General features: G+C 45.0%; 1 protein-coding gene across 1 annotated transcript; it reads right to left on the bottom strand.

The window, feature by feature from the left end:
* Positions 1-637: 637 nt before the first annotated feature.
* Positions 638-23,937, bottom strand: LOC120848922 (sodium/hydrogen exchanger 7-like). The gene is made up of 6 exons (XM_040221011.1): positions 23,757-23,937; positions 15,315-15,528; positions 9,558-9,837; positions 2,475-3,065; positions 996-1,077; positions 638-789 (listed from the first exon to the last, which is right to left on the bottom strand). The coding sequence occupies exons 1-6, from the start codon at positions 23,935-23,937 to the stop codon at positions 638-640; spliced, it is 1,500 nt and encodes a 499-aa protein (XP_040076945.1).
* Positions 23,938-26,555: the final 2,618 nt, after the last annotated feature.

Genomic DNA, 26,555 nt, shown 5'->3' with positions numbered 1-26,555 from the left:
AACGTATCAAGTTGAAACTAACCTCGAATAAGTATGTTACTTCTCCCATTTACACATTAAAATTTCATGCCTTTGCTTCAAGTACGATGAAAATAAAAAAAAATAAAAAATAAAGAAACTGACCCATGTAAAAGCATAGACTTTTTTTGTATTTGAAATTGGGACTCAGAGTTTTAATGCGAAAATCTGACCAGCAAAATACGTATTCGAGTTAAAGTTTCTGCTTGACACGTCGAGTGCCTAGTTTTTGCAGGTGATTTTAGAATTGAAACTTTAATTTTAAACACCCTGTACAGCAACTTGAGGTTTTACTCGTTTTTGTATTACTTATTGTGCACAATCTTTGTTGTACATGAAACCCCTGATGGCCGTGTACTAATGATGGCTCGTGTGGGTCTACGTATTTGAACACTAAGAAGCAATGTGTCGTGCAGAAATTTGAGGGAGCCGGGGAGAGCGGGGGAGGATTTCTTGCTCTTAAAATGATGGAAGTCATCAATACGCAAAAGTCACATAATCCCGCTAAATTCACCCAGCTCAGCCAGTGTGATACTTGCATTTTCATAACACCTAATTTTTCAATTGCAGATTTCCTTCCACAGGTTCCGAAAAAAACGCAGAGAACTACAAAAGATGCCTAGCCACCCTTCAACGAGGAAGTTATCACTTCTGTCGAAGGAGCGTTCTGACACCGATCGGCTCTCGTAGAAGCGATGTGTACTTCGCCATCTTTAACGGCTGGGTGTTGAGAAATGTCGTTTACCGAACTCGTGATAGGGAAAACGCCACCTGTAGCCATACAGAGGCGTAGGGATACGGTAAACGCAAGAACGCCACAGTGTAAACAACTGTACCTGCCGCAGCGGAGTCCTTCACCATAACGTCAGCCGTTCAATGTTATTGGACTGGTTCAGCGTAGTTTCGCTTTTGCCTGATTTTTTTTCTAAAGAAGTATTTTGGTTCATTCTGGCGCGCATTGAAAGTGAACAACTTACCAAATATCCTAAAAACAGACTCCAGAAAGGTGAGGTTTATCAGCTGGGTGAGAAAGGTGTCGCAAACCATGTTGAGGAATGTCTGAAAAAGTCGAGAAGAATAGCGGTTTTGCTAAAGTCTCTAGCGGCTTAAAAAAAGAAAGAAATAAAACCGTAGCGAGTCCCAATAATTTTATTATCGGTCTAGAGAAATAGAAAATTTTACTAGACCATATACGCTGCGGATTGCGGGTGTTTAGCGGACGCGTGCTCAATCCATGCTGTGGACTAATAGCACGAGCTCCCGCTAGCAACGCGAAGCTCTAGCGTACAGTCCACTATTATTCTTTACGAAGGCTGAGTCGCTGGCCGATGAGGATGCCAAAGGACAAATCGCGAAGCAAGAAGCATCAGCATAATAAGCCGCACTGCTGCTCATCTCGGGCTGTCAGTAACTACAGCTGTTAAAACCCGGAGATAAATATTTCTGGAGATGACGACTGGGATCAAAAAAAAAAAAAAAAAGGTAGCGCCCAAATTATTTTAATTGTATAAAAATACATTAAGCCTGTTGTCGGTTCAAGAGCTTGCCTATAGGGTGAACGTGTTTTTACCATCAGAAAGAACGGTTATGCCAGAACGCCAACTTAGACGGCAAACAAGTGATTACAAACTTCCACCTTGCTCCTCGGAAACATTTGTCGAACTCGTCGTTCGCGAGTGACCATTAGTAGCCATGGGTCAAAATCATCGAAAAAAATTGGGACCGTGGTCTCAAGAGCAGGAATGATAACAGGTTCCTTCTTCTGATCCCGGCTTTTGCCAAATAAACACGGCAATGCATGGATGTTTCTTGTAACCGTTGTAAACCCCACTTTTAGTTTTGGGAAGAGATGTATTCGGCAATCTACGCCAACAAAACGAGCCGCAAAGGCAGAGTCGAAGTTCGTAGGAATTATATTTGAAAATGAACCTTCTGGAAGTCTTAGAGTGGCGCAGCTGACTTTTTTCTAAGGGACTTCGCTAACTCCTTCAGGGCGCTACCGAGGATGATGCAATCTGCCGCTTCGTCTGATATCGTATTCCTTTTTACCGTAGGACGAAATTATTTTGAATTTGATTCGATTCGGCTGCTCCGGAAAAAATGCATTGTTCACTAAAAAAACAACATAATGTATAAGTTTTTGAAGGTTGCGAGAAAGCGAGATTACAAAACTTTAAGAAATCGTGAAACCAACACTCTTGCCTGCTTTCTTTTATGTTCCTTAATTGTCGCCTCAGGTTTAAACCTGGCATCCTAAACAAAACCAACAAGCTCGCCTGCCCCTGTATCAGTCATTCGACCACCTCCCCCCCCCCCCCCTTCCCAAGCGCACACACACAAACAGGCCGTTCTTAGCATTGTACGAAAATACCCGAAGACTTTTTTTCCCTCCAGCGTGTCTGTTTCATTCAAGTCCCGAAGGCTCGCGAGGTTTCTCTGTATCCTGTCCAAATTACCTTGGCGACGAAGTCCACGTTGGTGGTCGCCTGCCGGTGGTAGTAGTAGGTCACAACGGTGATGTTCAGAGGTCCCTTAAGCCCCATCCAGACGGTGACGACTGCCTGCCTCCAGGACACCGGGTAGCCGAACTGCTCGATTATCGGAAAGAGCGCCGCAACGGCGAAGAAGCGCACCAGCGTGCGCATGCAGTACGACCAGATGGCGTACTTAAGCTCTTCCTTCTGGAAGAATATGAAGAGCAGCTCGCCCGTGTACAGCGACGTCATAAAGAGGGACATGAAGCCCGACACGTCGTAGATGGCAGACCAGTACTTCTGCAGCAGTCCCTCGAGTTCGGTACAGGCCACAAGGCGGTTCGAGTTGGTCATCAGCGTAAAGGCCACCACGCCATCGACGCCCGAGCTGCCGGACCACTCTAGGGTGCAGAAGGTCACGTAGGTGAGGACCACCAGGAGGATGGTGTTGCTGCTCTGGCTCTGCGGCGCCAGGCGGAGGGACCGAATGGCCAGGGTGCCCATCGCGACGCCGAACACCAGGCCTACCGCGTGCTTTAGGACCAGGTGCTTCAGCAGCGTCCAGATGTCGCTCTGGGAAAGCGTGACGAAGTTGCTAGTCAAAGCTGCCCCAACGATACTCGCAGTATAGGTAACGAAATACTGAGTATTACCTGCCTTGTCTTATGTTACTATGGTTGTCATTTTACTGGAATAAAGTTCCAATAATCGTCACTAAGAAGGACGAATGCGGCGCAAGGTTGATATTGTCGATGCTTGGGCAAGTTGGTAATTCATGCTTTGATGGAACAGGGCGGATGAACAGTCACACTCACATGCACACAAAAGGAGACAGACTCGCAGCTCTGACTTACAAGTCAGTCCTATATTTCTTCTTCCTCAAATCTTCAACTTCTTCACCTTTGCCGTTAATGAGAACAATTTAAATTTTTTACCAGGGTTCAAATAGCCAATAAACGTTAATAAATAACTAATACTTAAATAAATGAAAGACAACTAAAATACTATTAAAAATACTATTAAAATTAAATTAAAAATTAAGCGAAAATTTTTCTCATCACTATTGGTGCTTTGATGACCATCTCTAGATAATCCAATTCTTTCTTTGACAAAGCTAAGGATGATACACTATCACATTGGTTGTCCAACCTGGCTATTTTTTCAGCTTCGACGATCTCTCTTGTCAGCTGATTACCACTTCTGGCAATGACAGTGCAGTTACTCAGGTCCGCTGAACACCCGCAATCCCGGCAATGGATTCCTAGATTCCCTGATATTACTCTGTTTATGTTGTAATGACGCTCTCGTAACCGGTCATTGAGACACCTCTCGGTCTGGCCGACATACTGCTTTCCGCATGAGAGGGGAATAGCATAAACCACCCCTTCAGAGCATGGAATGGTTTATGCCATTCCCCTCTCATGCGGAAAACAGTATGTCGGTCAGACCGGGAGGTGTCTCAATGACCGGTTACGAGAGCATCATTACAACATAAACAGAGTAATATCAGGGAATCTAGGAATCCATTGTCGGGATTGCGGGTGTTCAGCGGACCTGAGTAACTGCACTGTCATTGCCAGAAGTGGTAATCAGCTGACAAGAGAGATCATCGAAGCTGAAAAAATAGCCAGGTTGGACAACCAATGTGTTAGTGTATCATCCTCAGCTTTGTCAAAGAAAGAATTGGATTATCTAGAAATGTCATCAAAGCACCAATAGTGATGAGAAAATTTTTCGCTTAATTTATAATTTAATTTTAATAGTATTTTTAATAGTATTTTAGTTGTCTTTTATTTATTTAAGTATAGTTATTTATTCATGTTTATTGGCTATTTGGTCCCTGGTAAAAAATTTAAATTGTTGTCATTAACGGCAAAGGTGAAGAAGTTGAAGATTTGAGGAAGAAGAAATATAGGACTGAGTTGTTAGTCAGCGCTGCGAGTCTGTCTCCTTTTGTGTGCATGTGAGTGTGACTGTTCATCCGCGCTGTTCCCTCAAAGTGGTACAAGGAGAGAGATTAAAATTTTCCTTCAGCATATTTTACTTTTCAATGGAAGTTGACTTTATTGGTTTGATTTTTTTTTAAGTTTTCAGGCTGGTTCGCACAATTATGATGCAATTAAATGCAAAGGTGCAAGCGAGCTGGACAAGAACGCCGAAAATAATCCCTGGAGAAGGGGAACAAGAGGGACAAAGGACAAACATTATGTTTGTCCTTTGTCCCTCTTTCGTGGTTCGTACACTTGCAACTGTTTACGACCTCGTGTCTTAAGACTTATTGGGATTACTTACGACGAGAGAACACACTGGCGCCATCTGCCGGGTGGCCGTAAAACAGTTAGCATTTCCGTATATTTCTCATCTTTTCGCGCACGAGCCTTTCTTTCTTGACTCAAAAAATCTTTCGGCAATGTTATAAACGGGCATTCCGCTTAGACCGTGTGTACATTCGATCTCGCAAATACTGCAAAACCTTCACTCTAGTGAAATGAAGTTCCTGGCACCAACCATGGATGGTGCCAGCGTACCAGTCTGTTCTTTTTTTATGAGAGATGACTAAGCCTGAATCGTAAGCAAACGCAATTGTTTGAATATTCCGTTACGCCCTAGTGTAAAAAATAGCCGTTACGCGCAGGCGAAGGAAACAAAGCATACATAGCCCATAGCAGGCCATGCATATTCGAACGAAGCATATACCGAGACACACTTAGCCATTATTATTTATACTGAACGATTGAGGTATATTAGCGGTAAATGAACAATGCTAAAATCTAAGAACAAAGGGTATTAGGACAAGCTTCTTACGGACCTCGCTCTGGTAGACTTTGACCTTAGGTACCGGGCTTTTCATAATTTGCTGAGTTTGGCTCGAAGCTGGCAGTGTACGACCCCTGCCTGTTTCTTGCCGTCTTTCGCGTCTATTACTTGAAGAAAGGCGTCCGCCCGAAACGTCGTGTATACCTCCCTGTCCACGTATTTTTTCGAGAAGCACAACCATATTACTTGCTCTTACGTGTTTTGGCTCATTGTGCTCGGCAGCGCCCCCATTCTCTTGGATACTACCTTCCATCATTAGCAACTTGCACGCACACTTGCCCTGAACGACACTTCACGGGCCATGTTTTACACTTCCCGCTGTACCCGAATAGACTCATCTCACTATGGGCTCCACGCATGCGTGACCCAACCGTAACTTTAGTCCACAGGAGACTGGCGGCTGTGTGCGCGACATTTGGTGCCTTGGCTCGCGTAGACACTCAGCGAGGTTATCGCACGTGCAGAAAGACTAACGTTTCAACTCGAACTCACAAGAAACATTATTCAACTCGAAACTCCTGTCAAGAACAGTGACGCCTTGAAAATACCGCAAAAAGTTGAATGCGACCATTCAAACCCAACCGGAGGAACTTGTCGACCTAGAAGATCGTAGTCGAAGAAACAACTTGGTAATCTTTGGTACCCCTGAGAACCAAGACGAAAGAAACGAAGACTTAAAATCGAAAGTAGTCGCGGATGTTTTCCAAAACCGCCTGGGAGTTCCAGTAAAGTCGATCGTACGAGTGCACAGAATTGGACGGTAGCAACCCAACAGAATTCTGCCAGTAATCATGAACTTTGCAGATTTCAACAACAAAAAAATGAAATCTTTCGCAACTGCAAAAAATTAAAGGGATCAAGAATATCTATTTCAGTTGACTTTCACGGATCACGAAAACCAGACGAAGAATGCAATTTCAAGAGCAGAGAGGGGGTGATGGCGCGCGGGTAAAGCTCGTTCGTGTTAACTTTAATATAAACGATGATTTCCACTCGTGGCATTACAAGGATAATTGCCGCGTCAAGCTTAATAGAAACAAATCCGATAATAATAAAGGGTGACTTTCTGAGAGAAAAAAAACGAGGAACTACGTGCGATAAATCTAAACGCGCGCAGTCTAGCTAATAATGTTGTTGAACTCGAGCAGGTACTAATGCTCTATAACCCCGATGTCGTCGTAGTAACAGAAACATGGTTTCACCCAGAAATAAGTGACGAAGAGCTACTATACTACCAGGGTATAAGATGGTAAGAAAAGATAGAAAAACCAGAGGAGGCGGCGTAGTATTGATTCTTAAAAATAATATCGACTATGTAGTAATGAAAGATATTCAAGAAGTTGAAAGTATATGGTGTAACATAAATTTTTGTAATAAACACTACGTCGTCTGTGCATTTTATAGACCTACGGATGCTCCTAATTCAGTCTTGGAAGCACTACACGATTACCTTAGTACTAACATTAGGCTTGGAACCAGAGTAATTATTGCTGGAGATTTTAATTTGCCTGAAATTAATCGGGATCACCTTGATGCAGGACATATGAATGTAATTAATTGCGAACTTCTTCTCGATATTGCACTTAACAATTGCCTGACTCGTGAAGTTGGAAACAGCTGCTCGTTGTTAGAATTAATATATTTGTCAGTAGTCATTTACTCGAGTGTCAAGTGTCTGTTCACGAGGGTATCTCTGATCATAGATTAGTATTTTCATGTTTCGAAAGTGCTAAAATTTGTAAACAAACAAAGTGTTCTAATCAAGTGCCTAATTTTTCTAAAGCGAACGACGAAGGTGTGTTAGATTACATCGATCTGTCATTTTTGTGGGTTTTCAACTTTCGATGGTACAAATGACGCGGATTTTTTTATGGGCTGAATCTAAAGGCATTGTTGCCAATTGCTTAGAATATTTTATACCCAAACAAAAGAAATCAATAAAAAAATTTAATCCGTGGGTAAACCTAGAGATTGAACAACGCAAGCGTCAAATAAAACATAAACGTCGTAAAAGAAAAGAAAACGAGGAAGAGTTCCTAGAAGTTTCATGTCTTTTTAAGCAAAAGTTGAGTTCAGCGAAGGGACGTTATTTTTTTTTAACTCTGCCGAATTTTATTAACAATTCACCCGACAAATTTTGTTGCCGCTTAAAACCTCGGAAAGAGCGATTGAAATATATCATTGAAACCAATGAAATTGTGGCCGATCCAAAAGATATCGCAAATAGGTTTCATACTTTTTTCAACAGTGTGTTTGTTAATACAGACGATGCTATAGACGAATTGAGCTTCAATGCGACAAGTAGTACTATGGGGGACATAATAATTACTGAAGAGGGATGTTTTCTTTACTATTAAACTTAGACGTAAATAAGTCAACAGGGCCAGAAAAATTGCCAAAGAAGTTTTTAAAAACATATGCAGAATAGTTTTTAAAATATCTCACCATTATTTTTCGAACGTCACTAAAAAACACCATGGCGCAGTGCAAGGGTCGTACCAATTCTTTAAAAAAAGGAAGTAAGCATAATTTTGAAAAGTACCGTGCATAGTATGCAAATTATTAATTAACTATTTATTTAGAAAGCGTGCATAGTATGCAAATCATTTGAGCACATTATTTCTAAAACATTATTAAGTATATCGAATCCTCCAACATTTTTCACACTAACCAACACGGGTTTCGCCAGCACCTATCGACAGTCACGCAACTCAAAGAAGCATTTGACGATTTTGCCGCTTCTTCTAATGAACCGGGACAGTTTGATGTGGTATGCCTTGACCTTTCTGAGGCGTTTGATAAAGTACCACACACTGAACTACTGCATAAACTTTCTTTGCATGGTGTAAATCATAGCGTGATATTGTGGATCAGGGCGTATTTATCTAATCGGGTGCAGTATGTAGAGGTTAACGGTGCCTGTCCAATAGTATCCGAGGTGACCTCGGGCGTCCCCCAGGGGTCAGTACTCGGATCAGTATTACTTTTCATTAACATTAATGACATCGCGGCGGAAATAAACTCAGGGGTTACTGTACGGCTATTTGCGGATGATTGCCTGGTATATTAAAAAAAAAAATCAGGGAGGAAGACGACCAGCGCAGGTTAAGTGCATCCGTTAGGTCTATTCAGGACTGGTGTTCAAAATGGAAGATGAAAATTAATACGCACAAAATCAGCGTTTGCCCGAATAACCAACAAAACTAAGAATGTTCTTTCCTTTACTTCTGAGCTTGGTGGAATCCTTTGGTTGAAGTCGATAGTTTTATACTTGGGTGTGATAATTTCTAAAGACTTAAGTTGGAGTAAGCACATAAATAAAATATGCCACAAAGCAAAAACAAAGTTTTGTATTTTAAGACGAAATCTGAACTGTGCTCTGCCTCAAGGGAAGTGGCCTACACAACGTATATTATGCCAACCTTGGAGTACGCTCCATCGGTATAAGACCCCTATAGAAAGAAAAAAATCAAATTGGGGAACTCGAGAAAGTTCAGAGGAAGGCGGTGCGGTTTATTCTATCCAGATACAAGCGACTTGATTCTGTCACAGATATGCTGAACAGCCTATATCTCCCCTTCATTTTGGTCCGTCGCAAAATTGCTCGACTAAAGTTTTTCTTTATGTTTTCTCATCACCTATATAATATTGAACCGAATTCTAGATTAACACCTCGCGTATCGAGCGAACTGAGACACGTGAGCATTAATAAGTTCGAAGTGCCCAAATGTAATATTGACGCTTATATAAGTTTTCTTTTTTCCGTAGAACTGTAAAAGATTGGAATAATCTCCCGCACAATATTTTACCATCGGACTGTCTAGACTCTAGATGAACTTGAGAGAGCCCTTCTAAATACGTGTAAGATGGACTGACAAATAGTAGTTCTAATATTTTTGCTCAGTAGTGGATGCTAAGTACTGACAATTAATTTTGTTCAGAGCTAGATAATATATCGAATGTCTGGGCTATTTCAGCCCCTTTATTATAAGTAGACGTCGCTGAATGTCTACTGTGTTGTAGCCCTGATATTGTATATTTGACTGTTCTCTTATATCCTACACCTGTTAAAGCCCCGTACTTGGGGTAAATTGTATTTACAAAAAAAAAAAAAAAAAAGTTTTTTCAATGCATCGCAGCAGCCGTAGCGTACCGAAACTGACTGATGAGATCGGTCTATTCCCAGTCAGTAAAAGATAGGGGCGATAGACTTCCGAGCGTTTCCAAGAAAATTGAACTGTGGCCTACCCTTCCGCTCAATCTGTCGTCGACGTATCCAAGAACGGACCAGACGAAGATGTTGTTGAGTGCGGACTCTGCCTGCAGCATCGTCGTGAGGATCGGGTAGCGACCTTCTTCAAACAGCTTGTCGGCCATGGGGAACCGCTCGTTAGAGCACAGGAGTATGCCGAAGATCAGGCTGTTCTTCAGCGTGTTGGTGCCCATGAAGATGAAAGCGTACAGCGCGCACACCAAGGTGCTGATGCCCAGCGTACCCACGGAGAAGACCACGATCTCCTTGTGGCATCTGCACGTTCGCGAAGAGAACCGGCGGGTCACAACAGCATAACGCCAGTTCTAAATGCACGCGTTTATTCGCGGTGAGAAGCTCGTGAGGGGCGCTTCTGTTTTCCTCACCACCGGTAGCGCGCGTGCTGCCCACGCTGTTATGTTTTCATTTATATAGTGCATAGCATTACACGTGCTTGCACCAGCAGGGGAAGTTGAACTATCCTCACTCTGGGTTGTTAAAAATTTCCACCACGCGGTGATACCCCAGCTTCTCGCTGACATTAATTTTCATATTCATGCGAGCTTGTGAAAACACGGTTTATGTGAGAGTCCTGAACAAACTTCAGCAAAAGGCTATAAACAAACCAAACAAGAAAGACGGTAAAAAAATATAAATTTTGCGAGTTTGTCAGCGGAGGACTTTAGAATGGAAGGGATCTTTTCGCAAAGTGGAACCATACCTAGGATTCACATCAACTTTAATTTCAGGCACGTCAATTTCCAAAAGTCGAGAGCCAGATTTTTTTTTCTTTCAATATGCACTAAAACGTTTATTTTTCTTTGTGACACGATTAAGGCAAAACGTGAACCAGCATCAGTACCATCCTTTTGATTTTATTACTCATCCACGTCGTCAAACACAAGAACGCTTGAGTGTATCTGCCCAAAACAAAACAGCTCGGACAAATGCGATATGTCTCGCGTGATCGTAAGAAGTCGGACGCGAAACTAGTTTTCTACCTTATCGCCTGGGTTCTTGAATATAAAAAAGCCTTTTGACGTCCGCGTCTGTATTTGTATCCACGTGAATATCATTCACAAGATCGTCGCAGTAGGTCGACGTTGTCACAATCACGATGTCTCAACTCGTCGTAGAAAACACGCCGCCTGATGTTTGCAGGGAACGAGGGGCGCAATTGTACTACACGCTGCGACGGCTTTGTCCCGATCACGATATCTCTAGTCGTCGTCGAAAACGCACCTCTCGCTTTTTCCCAGGCACGATCGATCACCAGTGGCGCAATCCTTCAAAGCCTCCTTCAACTACGCCCGACAGGCTTAGCGTAGTTTCGCTTTGGCTAGCTCGAACACTCGCAGCGACGTCGCGCAGTTGACGAAGCGATGTTGTTTTCGCGCACCAACTCCCGTGCACGAAAAACACGAAACAATTGCATGTTTCGGTTGATTCGTGGGCGTCTAACTTCGTTGAATGTCTCACGTGTACACAAGTTTGCACTAGGCCGTCAGGTACACAAGTTACACTAGGCCACGTAACTTTTCGCCATATGGAGATCAAATAAAATGAGATGCTGTACTTTTTCTTAGCGTGGTATGGTCCAGAAACACTCACTGATATATCTTACAACCAGTTTTCGACATACCTTTTCCCATTTTCCGTCCATAATAAATTAAAAGACGCGCTGCTCATTCTTGCTGATTGAAACATACACAAGAAGCTGGTCAACCAAAAGTTATCTCGGCCATTGGAAGTTCTGCCATTACTTTTTTATATTTATCTCGAAATACAATGTATTTAGAATCTCAAAATTCCTAATAATTATTGTGAAATCGGCAAATGAAAGTCCAAAAAACGACATTCAAATATACCCGCACTTTTCAGTCCCGTGACGTCAGTAGCAGGCAGGCTTGCCATTCGAGCAAGCAGTCTAAAAATAGACCATGCCAAGTATTTGTTCCTCGCTGGTGCGCGGGTAGCGGAGCGAGCTTCCAAAGCATTCCTTTAACACATTAAGACTGCTTGAAATCAGTGGAAATTCTACACTCCAGGGAGTGAACGCCTGCCTTCCGCTGGCGTCACTTTCTCGTTGTGGCCAGTAGAGACTTTCAGTTTGAAAAACACGGTGACTATCAGAAAATATATATATATATACATAGATATATACCGCGTGTTTTTGCGAAGACTTTCAAAAATCCTAAAAATTAGGGCGATTAAAAAAAGAAGAAACTCTCTTCGGGAACAAACTACGAGCCACGGCGGGCGCCAGGAATTGCCAAAAACCTACTAATTAGCCAGATAATTAATTAAAACTTGTTCATTAACTTTTTAATTAGTGGAAATAGACATATGGTTCCAATTAGAAAGTTGCTGAACGTTATCGAAAACCACTAAATCAGTCATTTTCTGAAAGACTTTAAGCGCTTGAGAGGTGTAGTAGCGCACAAAAATTACCACTCATGGAGCAGGTACAAGGCTGGGGCTAGATAAGAGGCGGAAAAATCGCGCGGGCGCCTTACCGCAAACGCTAGCCTTGTACCTGCTCCACGAGTGGTAATTTTAGTGCACTACTACTCGTGTCTCACGCGCTCAAAGTCTTTCTGAAAATGACTGATTTAGTGGTTTTCGATAACGCTCAGCAACTTTCTAATTGGAACCATATATCTATTTCCCCCAATTAAAAAGTTAATTAACCAGTTTTAATTAATTATCTGGCTAATTAGTAGGTTTTTGGCAATTCCTGACGTCCGCCGTGGCTGGTAGTTTGTTCCCGAAGAGAGTTTCTCCTTTTCGCAATCGCACTAATTTTTAGGATTTTTGAAAGTCTTCGCAAAAACACCCGTATATATATATATATATATATAAGCAAATATGTGCAGATGAATGAACCGTGCTTAATCCAATGAATCAAAGAATCAAAGTTTTCAGCAACCTGCCGAAAGCCAAAAATTGGCGGAGCCAGGATCTGAACTCTGGGCCTCCCAATCAGAGCTGGCAGTAATGCAATTACTGTAATGAAATTACAGTAATTTAATTACTTGTTCCAGTAATTAGTAATGTAATTCATTACTTTTGTTGCAGGTAATTTAGTAATGTAATGAATTACTCCAGCGACGGTAATTGTAATTAAATTAGCTAATTACTTTTTCGCACCAGGCATATTTTTTGTGTTCACAATACAGAAGAGCGCTTTTCTTTTTATTTTACTTTTTCTTTTTCCTCTACACCTTTCCAAAAAACGCTCTTTGGCCGCCGCTGTGTTGCTGATGCTGATGCGGCTGGTGCGACTCTCGCGCCCGCTATCAGCTAGACATTTTCTGCCACTCTCTTGAACTGTGAAAACCCGCTCAGCGCGATTCTCTACCTATGTTTTGCGGTTTTGAATTCGACGTTTTCTGGCCCCTCTTGAAAGTTTCCGCTTACTTTTTCTGATGCATACTGCGTACCCTCTCTGTGTTATCTTCCACTGTGAGAAATAGGGCCGGTAAGTGCCTTCCATTCGAGCTTTTCTGCTCGACATTCTCGGGAAACGAAGGAGGGGAAGTAGGTCGAACTAAGGCCCCTGGTGGAACGGCCCTCGACGCGATTTTGCGAACAATGACAATTGTTCTCTCCCCTCCCAGAGATATCCCGCGTAGGGTCCTCAGTCATCTCCAAAAATAGTTGTCCGGGTTGGGGTGGGAAACGGATGAGTCGCGTGCGTTCCTCTGTCCATCGGTAAACATGCAACAGAGAGTTCTAGCTGTGTGCCATGAACTGTGTAAATAATGTAAATAAAGTTATCTGTAAAAGGAAGTTATCAATAGCTCCTTTGTATTTAAAAGTAATGCGAAAGTAATGTCATTACTTTTAAAAGTAATTTGTAATGGTAATTAATTACTTTCTGGTTGTGGTAATTTGTAATGTAATTTAATTACATTTCAGCCATTTTCAGCAAAGTAATTAGTAATGTAATTTAATTACAAAATATGAGTAATTTGGCCAGCTCTGCTCCCAATGTCCGGTCGGGTGTGCTAACACTGGCTCCGCCAATTTTTGGCTTTCGGCAGGTTCCTGAAAACTTTGATTCTTTGATTCATTGGATTAAGTACGGTTCATTCATCTGCACATATTTGTTTATATCCTCCTCGGAGACCACGTATGATGGTGTGAAGTGCCCGTGTTGTATATTCAATAACGTGGCTCTTGATTCTCGCAGATGATGATGATACCGTGTCTCTAAAGCTCATAAAAACAAATAATACTACATGTACACGGGACGAGACAAACAGTGGGAGGATTTCTGGAGCACAAACGACCACGTAGGTGCGTAGGTGCGTAGACATAGCAAGGTAGGTGCGTAGACATAGCAGCCGTAGGATGACAAATATAAGAAATCTAATTTAATGGTGAAAAACGTCACACACAAAAAAAGAGTAAAGTGCCGAAAAAAAGTTGTATTAGTTTACAAGGATAATCAAGCCTAGGCGCAAGAACGCTAGTTACGCGGGGATTATAACATTATTGAAACGTTGAAGTTACTCCGCTTCAACTGTCCTCAGCCTAAACTGTGCTCAGCCTAAACTGTGCTCGGCCCGTTCTGTGCCCAGTGCGAGCTGAGCTCAGCCTGATCGGTGCTCAGCCTGATCTGTTCTGAGCCTGATCAGTGATCAGCGTTATCTGCTCTCTGCCTGATTTGTGCTCAGCCTGGTCTGTGCTCTGCCTATCTGTGCTCAGCCTCAACTCTGCTCAGCCTGGTCTGTGCCCAGCCTGATCTGTGCTCAGCCTCAACTGTGCCCAGTCTGATGTGTGATCAGCTTGATCTGTGCTCAGCCTCAAGTGTGCTCAACCTGGTCTTTGCTCTGCCTGATCTGTGCTCAGCCTCAACTGTGCTCAACCTGGTCTTTGCTCTGCCTGATCTGTGCTCAGTCTCAACTGTGCTCAGCCTGGTCTGTGCTATGCCTGATCTGTGCTCAGCCTCAACTCTGCTCAGCCTGGTATGTGCTCTGCCTGACCTGTGCTCTGCCTCAACTGTGTTCAGCCTGGTCTGTGCACAGCTTGATCTGTACTGAGCCTCAACTGTGCCCAGTCTGGTATGCGATCAGCCTGATCTTTGCTCAGCCTCTACTCTGCTCAGTCTGGTCTGCTCTCTGCCTGATCTGTGCTTAGCCTCAACTATGCTCAGCCTGGTCTGTGCTCTGCCTATCTGTGCTCAGCCTCAACTCTGCTCAGCCTGGTCTGTGCCCAGCCTGATCTGTGCTCAGCCTCAACTGTGCCCAGTCTGATCTGTGATCAGCTTGATCTGTGCTCAGCCTCAAGTGTGCTCAACCTGGTCTTTGCTCTGCCTGATCTGTGCTCAGCCTCAACTGTGCTCAGCCTGGTCTTTGCTCTGCCTGATCTGTGCTCAGTCTCAACTGTGCTCAGCCTGGTCTGTGCTCTGCCTGATCTGTGCTCAGCCTCAACTCTGCTCAGCCTGGTATGTGCTCTGCCTGACCTGTGCTCTGCCTCAACTGTGTTCAGCCTGGTCTGTGCACAGCTTGATCTGTACTCAGCCTCAACTGTGCCCAGTCTGGTATGCGATCAGCCTGATCTTTGCTCAGCCTCTACTCTGCTCAGTCTGGTCTGCTCTCGGCCTGATCTGTGCTTAGCCTCAACTATGCTCAGCCTGATCTGTACCCAGCCTCAACTGTGCTCAGCCTGATCTATTCTCAGTTTGATAAGTACTCAGCCTGCTCTGCGTTGCCCGGTACAGATAAGGCGCTAGCGTTCCCACTTACCTGCGGAAGATGAAGTGGTTGATGCCCAGAGTGGCGTACACAGTGGCGGCGGGCACGAAGGTCATGAGCACGTGGAACTTGGTGCCCCGCAGCCACACGGAGAGCGAGCCGTGGCCTTTCGAGCCCGTGTCACGGTACGAGATGCTGAGGCCGGCGATGAACATGAACACGGTGTAGGGAAGATGAACTGAGCGCTGTACTTTCTTCAGGGACACTGCATGCACGAGGTGACAAAAAAGAACATTCATAAAAGGTGAAGCGCCCTGTATCTCCTGCGAATGGGTCGATGGCGAGCCTTAGGTGCATAACTGAACCGAAAGGTCTACTCGACAACCATCGCATTTGCCTTATATTTCTTGCCTAATAAACATTAGACTATACTCCATTTTGCTCCAAGTCCGACAATCAAACAGCGCCGAAAGTGCATCGTCATAGCGCTCGTTGTCTTTTTAAGTTTTCTATCACAAAATAAACCAAACGCGCGCAAGAAAAAAAAAAAAAAAAGAAACACCGGCCGACGAGCGTTATGATGCCCTTGTTGCGCTGGTTGATTTGGCTCCATCGAATTCATAGCGTCAGGTGCGGTGGGACTTGAAACGGACTATACCTTGAACGTTTTGCCATGCTTCGATACTTATTCTAAAAAAAAAAAAAAAAACACGCAGCCTTTCTTTTTTCGACACAAGAGGTGAATTGCGTTTGTGCGTAATCGTCAGCAGCGCATTTGGGTTACACGCAGGTGGCTCGTGTAGAAGATTCGGGAAGGCTGGAGAACCGTCAAGCCTATTCATGCTCAGAATGTACATATGTACTTCGTGAAGGATCGACTCAGAATATTCTAGGCTCCCAGGGAAAGACTTAAAAAGCTACGCCGCGCCGAAGTCGATCTCGCTCTTGCGCTCGGTCGTGTATACACGTTTGCAAGTCCGGCTTCAGGGCGCCGCCATCTTGCCCGGCTGGGGCGCGCTTGTGCGCGGCCATAATCCGATTACGACGCCTTAGGAATGCTTCGTAATCGGATTATGACTCGTCCGAGCGCACCCCAGCCGGGCAAAATGGCGCCGCCGTGAAGCCGGACTTGCAAACGTGTTATATTTAGTGCTCCCTGGCCGGCACCATTTTGTTCGACCGCAGCGCCCTCTCCACACATCCGGGAAGTTCAGCGGGTTCGACGGGGTAAAACGAGAGAAAGGGCACGCCGCCGACTCCGCTAGCAGACGACAAACCGGGAGGTTGCCGTTCTCCATCTTTGGGCTGTATCGGCGGGCTCTACCGAACACCGAACTCTCGCTTGTGGCTGCCGTTATAAAGTGGTTCGCGTTCTTAGGATAGTTGTGGCTAGTCCAAAATCAGCCTATAGCTCTCTGTTGTTCTATTTTGCTAAATGATAAACTAGCATATCTTTTTTCCGTTACTTAAATAGCAGTTGAGTCAGCCGGCAGTACTACCCTCAACTACTGCGTGTATTGCGGCAGGAGAGCACGTTTTTATTTATTATTTCAGACTTCCACTCATGGTCGCTAAAGGCCTACACCAGTACGAACTTTTGTATAGTAAAAAAGGTACAGCAACCGGATTTTCTTTTCGCCAAAGAGACCGGCCAATCTGACACAGTTTTCCCTATTTTTGTTTTTTATTTGCACGCAGGTAACAGTGCAATTGGACCCTGCGAGTCTTTTTATCTAGCATAGTATTACACGATAACTGGCATACCAAAATCTGCGCATCTGCGCTTGAAAGTTCCAAAATGACGCGATTTTAAACAGAGTTTGCACGCCAGCCGGACGCTAGCTACAGCCCTCTTGGCGGAGTGGACGGCTTGCGGGGGAGAGGGGAAGTGCATTTTTTTTTCTCTTTTACCCTCTCTGCTACCTTAGACGCCTCCGACGCTACCTCTTTGTTTGTTTATTGTTGTTGTTTTCGGCACAACTTTGCCAAATTAAACGTTTAGCTTCTGTTCATTCGTCACCTCATCATCTACGATTTGTGACTTCGTGAAAATATAGTATCGTGTTTGATACTGGTGGATTTTCCGCATTTGTACACCCTGTTTCAGTTGATTTCAGAGTGGTTGTAAGCTTTGAAACTCATATCGGGGGTGCGTTCCTCCGCACCAGGGCTGCGGTAGAGGAGGAGGCGCTTCTCGGCCTCGACGGCACCGCGCCCCGTGGAGAATTAGTGAAACCAACCTCTGCTGCGCTGTCCTCGCGCAGCGCAGCAGAGGCTGGTTGCACTATTTCTCCACAGGGCGCGGTGCCATCGGGGCCGAGAAGCGCTCCGATTGAAAACCGAAACTTAAAAACCCGTCGAAGCTGTGCGGTTTTTCAGAAAGCCGTAAAATACCGCGCGTGCCTTCTATCGTGCTAGAATTTATTGATTTAGTGTTTCTCGATAATGCTGAGCAGTTTTCTAATTCAAACCAAGCGCTTAAACAGAATATCGAAAAAGTTAATTACGCAAAATTAATTAGCAACTTAATTATCCTAAACTTTAATAATTTTCCTAAATAGGCCCCTGGCCTAGGATCAAAACCACGTAAGTTTATTTTTGTTCCTACGCCTAGTTTTCGCAATATCGACTTTGTTCACTTTTCGTGAAACACCCTGTAGATACTATTAACGAACAAAACGTTGGGACTCAAGCTAGCTGGTGAAGATTGAACCTAATTTAGGACCAAACCCCGGGAGTGGGGGAAAACGAAGGACGAACACAACACACACAATCTCAAATATCTATAATAAAACAACTGCAGTAAAAAAAAATTGCTGCTTGTCTACTTTTTTGCAGAGCTCTTGAAGAGTCAGAAATTATGATCCACCCGGGAAATGACGTACGAGGCCGAAAATAAGGTTTTCAGCAACAACTGACGTCTGCGATGTGATACTAAGCTTGATGTTTTATATGCTCACGTAATGCTCAGTGTCACAATGTTTTATGCAAACAGAACTTTTTTTATTACATTGTAATTGGCCGAGGGTGGTATGGCGATCGCAGAAATCGTCCCTCCAAGTACTCTGCGAAGAAGTAGGCGCACCGAATTTTTTTAGGGTATATCATGGGTTCCCGGGCTGGTCAGTATCGCGATGCAGATGTGTCACGATGGTGTTTTAGATGTATTTTCAATAATCTGTATCTCTGCATTGAGACACAATTGGAAAATGTATTTGGACATCAGCAGGGAAATACATTTACAATGTATCGTTTTCATCACAAGAATCTGTCATACTAAGGTATTTCGTTACATCTGTTTTTTTTTTATGATAAACCCAAATGCATCTGTTTGATACAAGGTGTTCCAGGATTTATACAATGAACCCGCCGCATAGCCTGGTCTATGAAACTCACAAGCACTAGCAAAAACGAAATTTTGAAAAAAATTGTGGTTCGATGAAGGTTATTTACAAGAATGGCAGGATAAGCTCCTCCCACAAAGCTCTCCACTCTTTCCAATGTAGCAGAGCAAACGCTGGAAGGGAGGTAATTGGAGAAGAGAAAACAACCAAAAATGGACAGCGCAACACTTGTGGGAAATGCTTTTTTTTTTCTCCTATGCAACAAAATGTTCCGCGAAAACTAGGATGCCTTCAAGCGAACACGTCCGGCTCTCTTGTGTAATCTACCCAAGGGTGTGACTCAGACTAGCACATTAGACTACAGTTTGAGAAGAGCTCTCACGGCATAAAAGGGTCCATTTCGGGCAGACACCTCTTGTCAACCATGGGAAGCAGTCATTGGCCTCCAGTAACAACGTGGTTCACCAGGGGTGACCGCGTATTTGAGCGTCATTGGGTATGGTAGTAGTGAATAGATGGAGAGTTCAATGTAAAAGACATCAAACTAAAATGGCACAGAAAGAGGAACACGAGCATTAATTACCATATACATTCGCGACGAAGTACACCCTCCCCACTATATCGCCGTTCGAGAACAAATGTATTTCTATAACTATATGTATCTATATTTCGGTCTACTTTTTTGTCGTTTTTACAGAAGTGCCTTAGAAGTATACCTTTAAATAAAAGACATATGTATCTCAGTATTTGTATATCGACCTTAAAACACATGTATCTCAGTATTTGCATTCCGGTATAGTTCTTAATATTGGGCAGGAGATCGAACTATAGGGGGCGCTCTGACCCGTTTGTTTTATCCACGCTCGGTGTTTACTCAACACAAGGCCTGTGCACATGCCGACAGGCCTTATGGGCATCTCCATGTCATCTTCTACAATAGAGCGCGGGGCACAGTTTAATGTAAAAAATACTAACAATCGACGAAGCGACGTTAAGTGCCGGATCTACCCTCAGAGAATGCCAGCTTGACCTACTTCGGCTTTTGCGCTGAGCTGGGACCGTGCATGCTGCATTGTTCATGCAGGCCGTAGTGGAAACAAAAGAGCCCCTCCTCCCCCTCACCGGAGAACACGAACTCCAGCCGAACGCTGACGCCGCGTTCGGTTATGTCGGCCGAGCGCTGAGTCACTGTGTTTATTGTCCCCATCCGTGTAGTTGTAAAGTTAACCGCTTGGGGCGTCACGGTCTGTCCTCCTCCCCAATATCTCTGCCTAGCCGTGATCGTGGACTACTGCGTTTACTCGAACCCTCGTCAGATCCCTCCTGGTCGTATCGACGGGGCAGTTGGAGACGCGCCCCGATAGGCGCTGTCTCAGAAAATTCATGAACCACGCGATTCGATCAATTGGAAGGGGCACTTAAAATCGCAATGTTTGGTCGTTTGAGCAAACGCGACGATTTAGGGCTTACTCGCGTATCAGCGCCTGACTACGTTTCAATACGTTACGTTGGATGCAACCGCGAGTCGCCGGCACGTCCGTACATCTTATGTCGCGAGCAAAGCTATACTCTTTGCATTGGCACACGCTCCGTATAAAGCAGAGATACCCTGGTGAGCCGCAGTCGTGTACCGATGTACGTCCCTGCAATTTAGTCAAGCGTAGTCAGACTATATTCACGACGAGATGTTTCGGTGGAGCCCCCTTATGGGTTTATACCCGTGGTGACATGATCAAGATTTTCATTCGCGTACGACAAGTTGGATGGCATTTCTAATTCTTAGACCAATGCCGTCGAATTGGGCAGTCTGATAGTAGTCTGATTACTGAAAAGAGAAAAGATCGAGGTGCACCTAAGCATTCTTTATGAGCTGTGATTGCGAAAGCGTGCAAGCCGCTCGTCCGCTCCCTTTTTCGTCTGCTGCGTACTTTTCGTCGCCGGTCGGCGCGTGTGCTCCTCTGGGCACGGTCATCGTGCCCAAGGGAGCAACGGCGCGCTGATGGACACGCAGCGCCATGGGGTGAGCGGTCGTGGAAACTGACGAGCGCAGCGGCCAATGGGAGCCCCGTCGACGCGCACCAGCCAATGGAACCGAAGGATCGGGGAAACTATGTGCCGTTTTCGCGCTTCAAACTGATGACGTCAGCTCGCTTTATAAGACAGTTGATGCTTTCGCACTAAAAAAAATATTCCTACTCAAGACGGATCGTAATTAGCGTTTGGCCAATACTGGAAGGTCGACCCCAGAAACGCCTTTGGTCGCGCACGTTGCCAATTGTGCGCATTGGCCTATAGAAGGAGTCGTGGAACTTCATTTGCTCTTTGGTGCGCACCGGTGGACCGTACGCTAAAAATGGCGCTCAGCCTCCAACTGCGTCACTGAAGTCATGGTGTTGTTGGGCGGTTGCTACGGTGTGACCTCACTTCGGCCAAACTCTTTCGCTTTATCCATTCCCGAATTTTGATGCCACTTAGATTCCCTCCACATATTTCACACCATAAAGGCGTCGCGTCAAAGGCGGCATTAATGCTTGGAGGTGTGCTAGCCGGCGGTGCATAGTAAACGCATAAATAAAACAGCGAAAAAAATAAACGCAAGAAAAAGTAGGACACAGACACAGCGCTGACTTACGACTTAAGGCTAGCCCACATGGCGCGTTTTTCAGTGCGTCTAGACGCGCGTCTCGGCTTGGCGCGCGCGCTAAGCAGGACGCGTGCGCCCAGTCAAACCACACGCAGCGCTACCGTGCAGCGCTTCGCGTCTGCGTTGTCTGCGTTTCCGAAGCGTCTGCCCAACGTAGCCAGACGCGCTTAAGAAACAAAAGCAAATATTAAATAGAAATCGCGCGGTAAATGATGGCTACATGCCGTAATATTTAATTTTAGTTATAGTAAGCACTCATTTTTATTACAGCAATCGCAATGAAGCTCAATTTCACTAATTTTCATCCTTTTTAGTGCGTACGCCTCATCCACGTTTCGATACGCCACTGGCATCACCATTGCCCGCGCCAAAACATTTACAGCTGGCCGCTGGCCGCTACACAGGTTACGTTGTTGCAGTTGTTGCCGGTAGTATTAATTTTGTACCTTTGTCTCTCGGTGTCCTTGTATTCTTTACATTTGGCCTGCCAGAGTGCAGGACGCTTTTGTACTTTGCTAGGTCCTCTCTGTTCCGCTGAAGCAGCGTCAGCCTCTCCCGCGGAGCAGAGAGGATTCCCTGGACTTGTGTAAAAGGTATGATAAACTGATATCCGCGGGGGGAAGGACGTAACTACCCATGTTCGCCCTGCTGCTAGCGTTGGCGGGGCCTAAAAGCCGTTTTTATTTAAGGCCGCGAGCGTGCAAATTTTGTAAACTCCGCGCGCGCGGGTGTGCGTGTGTGCGTGCGCGCGTGCGCTCTGCCTTGGAATGGCACAGGGCTGCTACCCGTTTTTGTGTGTGTATCTTTATGTTTCGAGTGTTTTTATTTATTTTCCTTTCCCGTATCCCTTTCCCTACTTGGCGGGGGGCTAGCAGGCCCACCTGCGTAAGGGTCTCAACCTTTTTGCCTTGCCTCGCACGCTGCCGAGTGGGTATCGCAATATGTGCAAATAAAGAGTATTATTATTATTATTATTATTATCGCCTTTGTCGCGAGGTCCGTGGCGAAAACTACCCTCCTACAGTGGCGAAAAGAGTGAAGAAAATTCAAACGCTCCTTGCAACTAGTGAACACGGCGGTTCATTGGTTGTTGCCTTCTGGACGCAGCGCGAGACGCGACGCGTGGACGCAAAATATCTGGCTCCTCCAGATACGCCGGAATGCGCCAAAAAACGCAGAGTTTCGTCCCGGCGCCGGAAGTGACGTCAAAGCGCAGGCGCAGACGCGACGCAGACGCGGAGAAAAGCGCACCATGTGGGCTAGCCTTTACTCTCTTTTTCTCTTCTTAAAAACACGTCAAAACAAGACGACATAGAATAAAAAAATAATCCCCATGTAGGACATCTTCACTGTCGTTTTTTATCCAAAAAATGACAGTGAAGATGTTGTACATGTGGGATTCTTCTTTTTTTTTTTTTTTTTTCTTTTTTTTACGACGCAGCAGCGTTTGTTTCCTTGTTGAGCTGCGTTGGCGCAACCGCTCGCGTTGCATTATGGGACGTCACAGTTACCCTGCTTAATTTAGCGGGGAAACTGAATTGGTGTTGAGGTCATGTGACGACAGTTTTACCGCTAAATTTAACGGGGAAACTGAATGCGCCGCGTTGCATTATGGGATGTGACCTCAACACCAATTCAATTCCCCACTAAATTAACCAGAGAATTGAATTGGTGTTGAGGTCACGTGACGTAAATTTTCCCGCTAAATCTAGCAGAGAAACTGAATTTGCTCATAGGCGACGTGACGCGAAGTCATGTGACGTCATTTACCCCGCTAAATTTAGCGAGAAAATTGAATTCGGTGTGAGGAGACGTGGCGTCAATTTTCCAGCTAAATTTAGCGGTGAAGCTGTGGGAGGAGGGGAGGGCACAGAGGAGGAGGAGGGGGTTGGAGAGGGTACGGAGGAGGGGAGGGTATGGAAGAGGAGGGAAAGGTACGGAAGAGGAGGAGGGGAGAATACGGAGGAGGAGGGTACGAAGGAAGAAGAGGGTGCAGAACCAATATGTGAGGAGAGTGATCTATTTTTGTATATATATATATTATATATATATATCTTTCTAAAACGTTTAGCACGGTATATCGCAAAATCAAAATAGCTTAAGAGCTGCGCTCTAATGTCGTATTACAGAGATTGTAACTTCTTTTCTTTGCCTTTTTTTATTATAAGTTTTAAAGAAGAAATAAAGAAAGTAAGACGTGAGTAAGCCGTGGTGTCTTTGTCCTCCTTTTAGTTGTCCTTGTGTTTTACAGTTTTACATATATGAAGACGGCATCATTGGGAAAGAATCATCTCCGTAGAGGAATGACGTCACATTCAAATTTTTCTCGAAAAGTTTTTGTGAGGCTTCTTATCTGGATTCGCAGTATTTTTGTCCCTTCACAACATCTCACAAGATTCAAGAACCGGAAGCACCAAAATCTATTTTGAGTGCAAAAAAATAAGAAAGAAGATTTCTACCAACCTCAGAAATTTGCCGTACAGTATTTTTGAGAGGTTCACTTACCCGCTACTACTATCACGAGGATGACTGTGAGGTAGTCGACGACCGCAGTGTCATCCTTCCTGTGGAGTCTGAGACAGGCAATATTGATGTTGCTACCCGTAACATTCAACAGAAGACGTATCAGATCGCTAGATACAGTAAATATTAGTAAATTAACGGTTTGAAGGTAGGTGCATGACATCCTTGAGGAATTGAGTGCGATAGCGTTGAACAGCAGACGCTTCATATTACGTGAGCACAATGGAGAAGTATTTCGTCCAAACGCTCGGGAGTCGTGAATTCCGACAATCGTCCATTGAAGCGTTAAGCACGGGTGATGCAAGCTTGGCATCACAAGTAAGCTAAAGATAAGCATCTGAAAAGCCGCGTTTGACATATGCTTGTTCTGTCGTTTTAAAGAAACAAACAGAATAAGGTTCTTTACGAACGGTAAACATTAGGATAACAAGCTGGAAAGCTTTCAAACAGCACTTGCCTCGAAGTATTGAGCACATCCACAGTCCTCTGGTGCTCGTCGGTGGTGCCGAAAAGCGAGTCTAGAAAGCTGTCCAATACCACAAAAACGTAGATGGATTCAAATGTGTGCGAATAAAAGCAAGACGCCACGAAGGCCATCATGGAGGCTCACCCATCACTGGCCATTGTCGTGGATCGGCAGGGAACCAAGAAGTCGTCTCGCTGTCGTGTCTGAGTCGAACACACTGCGCGCGCATGCCAGAGCATTTACCTCGAGCTCTCGAGCATTGCGATTCGAGGAGGAAGCTCGTGATCCTGGCATGCTTTTGCGATACCACTTAGAGACCACCTATTAAGGCCCGTCCAGACACTTGCGTTCGAGTGCGTTTGACTGCGTTGCGTCGAGAACCGAAAGCGAGTCACCGGCACATCTGTGCTTCGTATGAAGCGTGGAATCCAATTCAAGGAATCATCTTGGCACGCGATAGAAGCAGCAGGGATGTCCTGGTTTCTCGCTGCCGCAACGCAGTCAAACGCAGTCAAACGCAACTGTCTGAACCAAGCTTTAGTGGCGAGATGTTTTGGTATGCCCTCATTTGGCTTCCTTCCGTTACGTCATTACTTTGCGAACAATGAGTTCGATGGTGTTTGTAATTAGCATTGCGGAAGCCTGAAATGATTGCGCCTTGAAACCGGCACTACCAACACAGCAAAGGATGAGGAATCCTTTGCTGACGTCATAGTCATCCTTCGGTCAATCGTGGAAGGCCGGCCACAGCGATGCTTTCGATGGCGCACGTCGTCAACAGAAGAGAATGTTTGCACCTTTCCTTCCCAAACGTCATCACTATAGGGAATTCATGCAGCGCCGCCTAGCTTGTGCCAGCATCACGGCAAACGCGTCTCGCAGCGTCACAACGCGCCGAGAAACTGAGGGAGAGGAGGAGACGAGAGGGGACGGTCAAAACGCCGAACTTTGATTAGACTGATTAGTGGGTAGACTTAAAGCTAGCTGGATTTGTCTCCACTGCACTTGTCGAACGCGTTCGAATGTGAGATCCGAATACCGGACGCCGGCGTTCCGCGTTCCAACGCGTTCGACGAGTGCAGTGTAGACAAAGGCGGCTAGCACGTGGAGACGCCAAGACGGAGGCTTCTGCCGCTTTGCGGCGTACTCTCGTTGAGCTTCAGCATGCTTGCCGCTTGGAGCGGGCAGCGTATCCACACGCGATGACTTCATGCTCGGGTTTTATCTTAACCCAAGCATGACGTCTAGTTGGTACTGGCCCCGTAGCGATGGGCAGCGTGAAGAGAACTATGCCTCGTTTCAGCTTAAAAGGGTCATGATACGATTTTCCTACTTCTTCCTGCTTAGCTTTAATCCTCAACTCAAATGTGAATTGTGAATTCACGTCGTCGTGACATTTTTCGGCACCGGTGCGATGACTCCTAGCTTCCACCGTGCTTTTTATGAACACCATAGAGCTTGTCATTCCCCAGTGATGATAAGTTCCGTCTGGGCACTTATTGGGCCACGAACGCGAATCCGAATATTCGACGACGGATTTATTGTTGACGAGCGCGTACGTCCGAGTGACGCAGTTCTCGTGTCCAATACGTGAACTGGGCTCGACTGACGTCAGGTTGGCACCGCTGACGCGCTTTGGGAACCGCGAATGTATCATAGTGAAAAGGCGGAGAGCTTTCGAAGGAAGGAAGCTACAAAATAGTCGCTATATTTTCAAATGTTCGTACCGAAAAGCTGGCTTTTGACTTTCTACCCTCTTTCTTTTGGCCAGCTAAACGATATGCGATTAGTAAAGTCCCAATTTAAAATCATTTATTCCCTCCCAAAATTCGTTTCATGGCCCCTTTAAAGGGGCCATGAAACGAATTTTGGGCTAGGTCGCTCACAAGTATGAATAGCTTGCAAGTGTCGCCATTGCTGGGTGTACTGACGGTTATTTGTACTTAGTGATTTCATCGAACTGCATCTTCTGCGGTTTGAAACTAACAGGGCAAACCGAACGCTCGCGGCGCATAAAACACCGGCATGGCCGCGAATGACGGCCTTTTATTTTGTTTCTTTAGAATGTTTATCGTGACGACTACTCCACTGTGCCTCGGAGTCTCCAGCGGAGATCCGGCAGTTTTTAATAATTATTATTATTGTCGTTTGAAGGGCACTCTTCGTATGCTGCTTCGTTCCTGACGCCATAAAAATATGGCGCGGGATTACTTATAAAAAATAAAAAAAGTTTAGTTCATGGTCGGATTGGTTTGTGGATACAATTAGACCAATAAAATTAGTCCAATAATTGATAAGTACGGTTATTTCGCTTC

The sequence above is a fragment of the Ixodes scapularis genome, unplaced genomic scaffold (genome assembly GCF_016920785.2).
Source record: "Ixodes scapularis isolate PalLabHiFi unplaced genomic scaffold, ASM1692078v2 PGA_scaffold0__279_contigs__length_252992795, whole genome shotgun sequence".
NCBI lineage: Eukaryota > Metazoa > Arthropoda > Arachnida > Ixodida > Ixodidae > Ixodes > Ixodes scapularis.
This window is presented reverse-complemented; position numbering and strand designations above follow the sequence as displayed.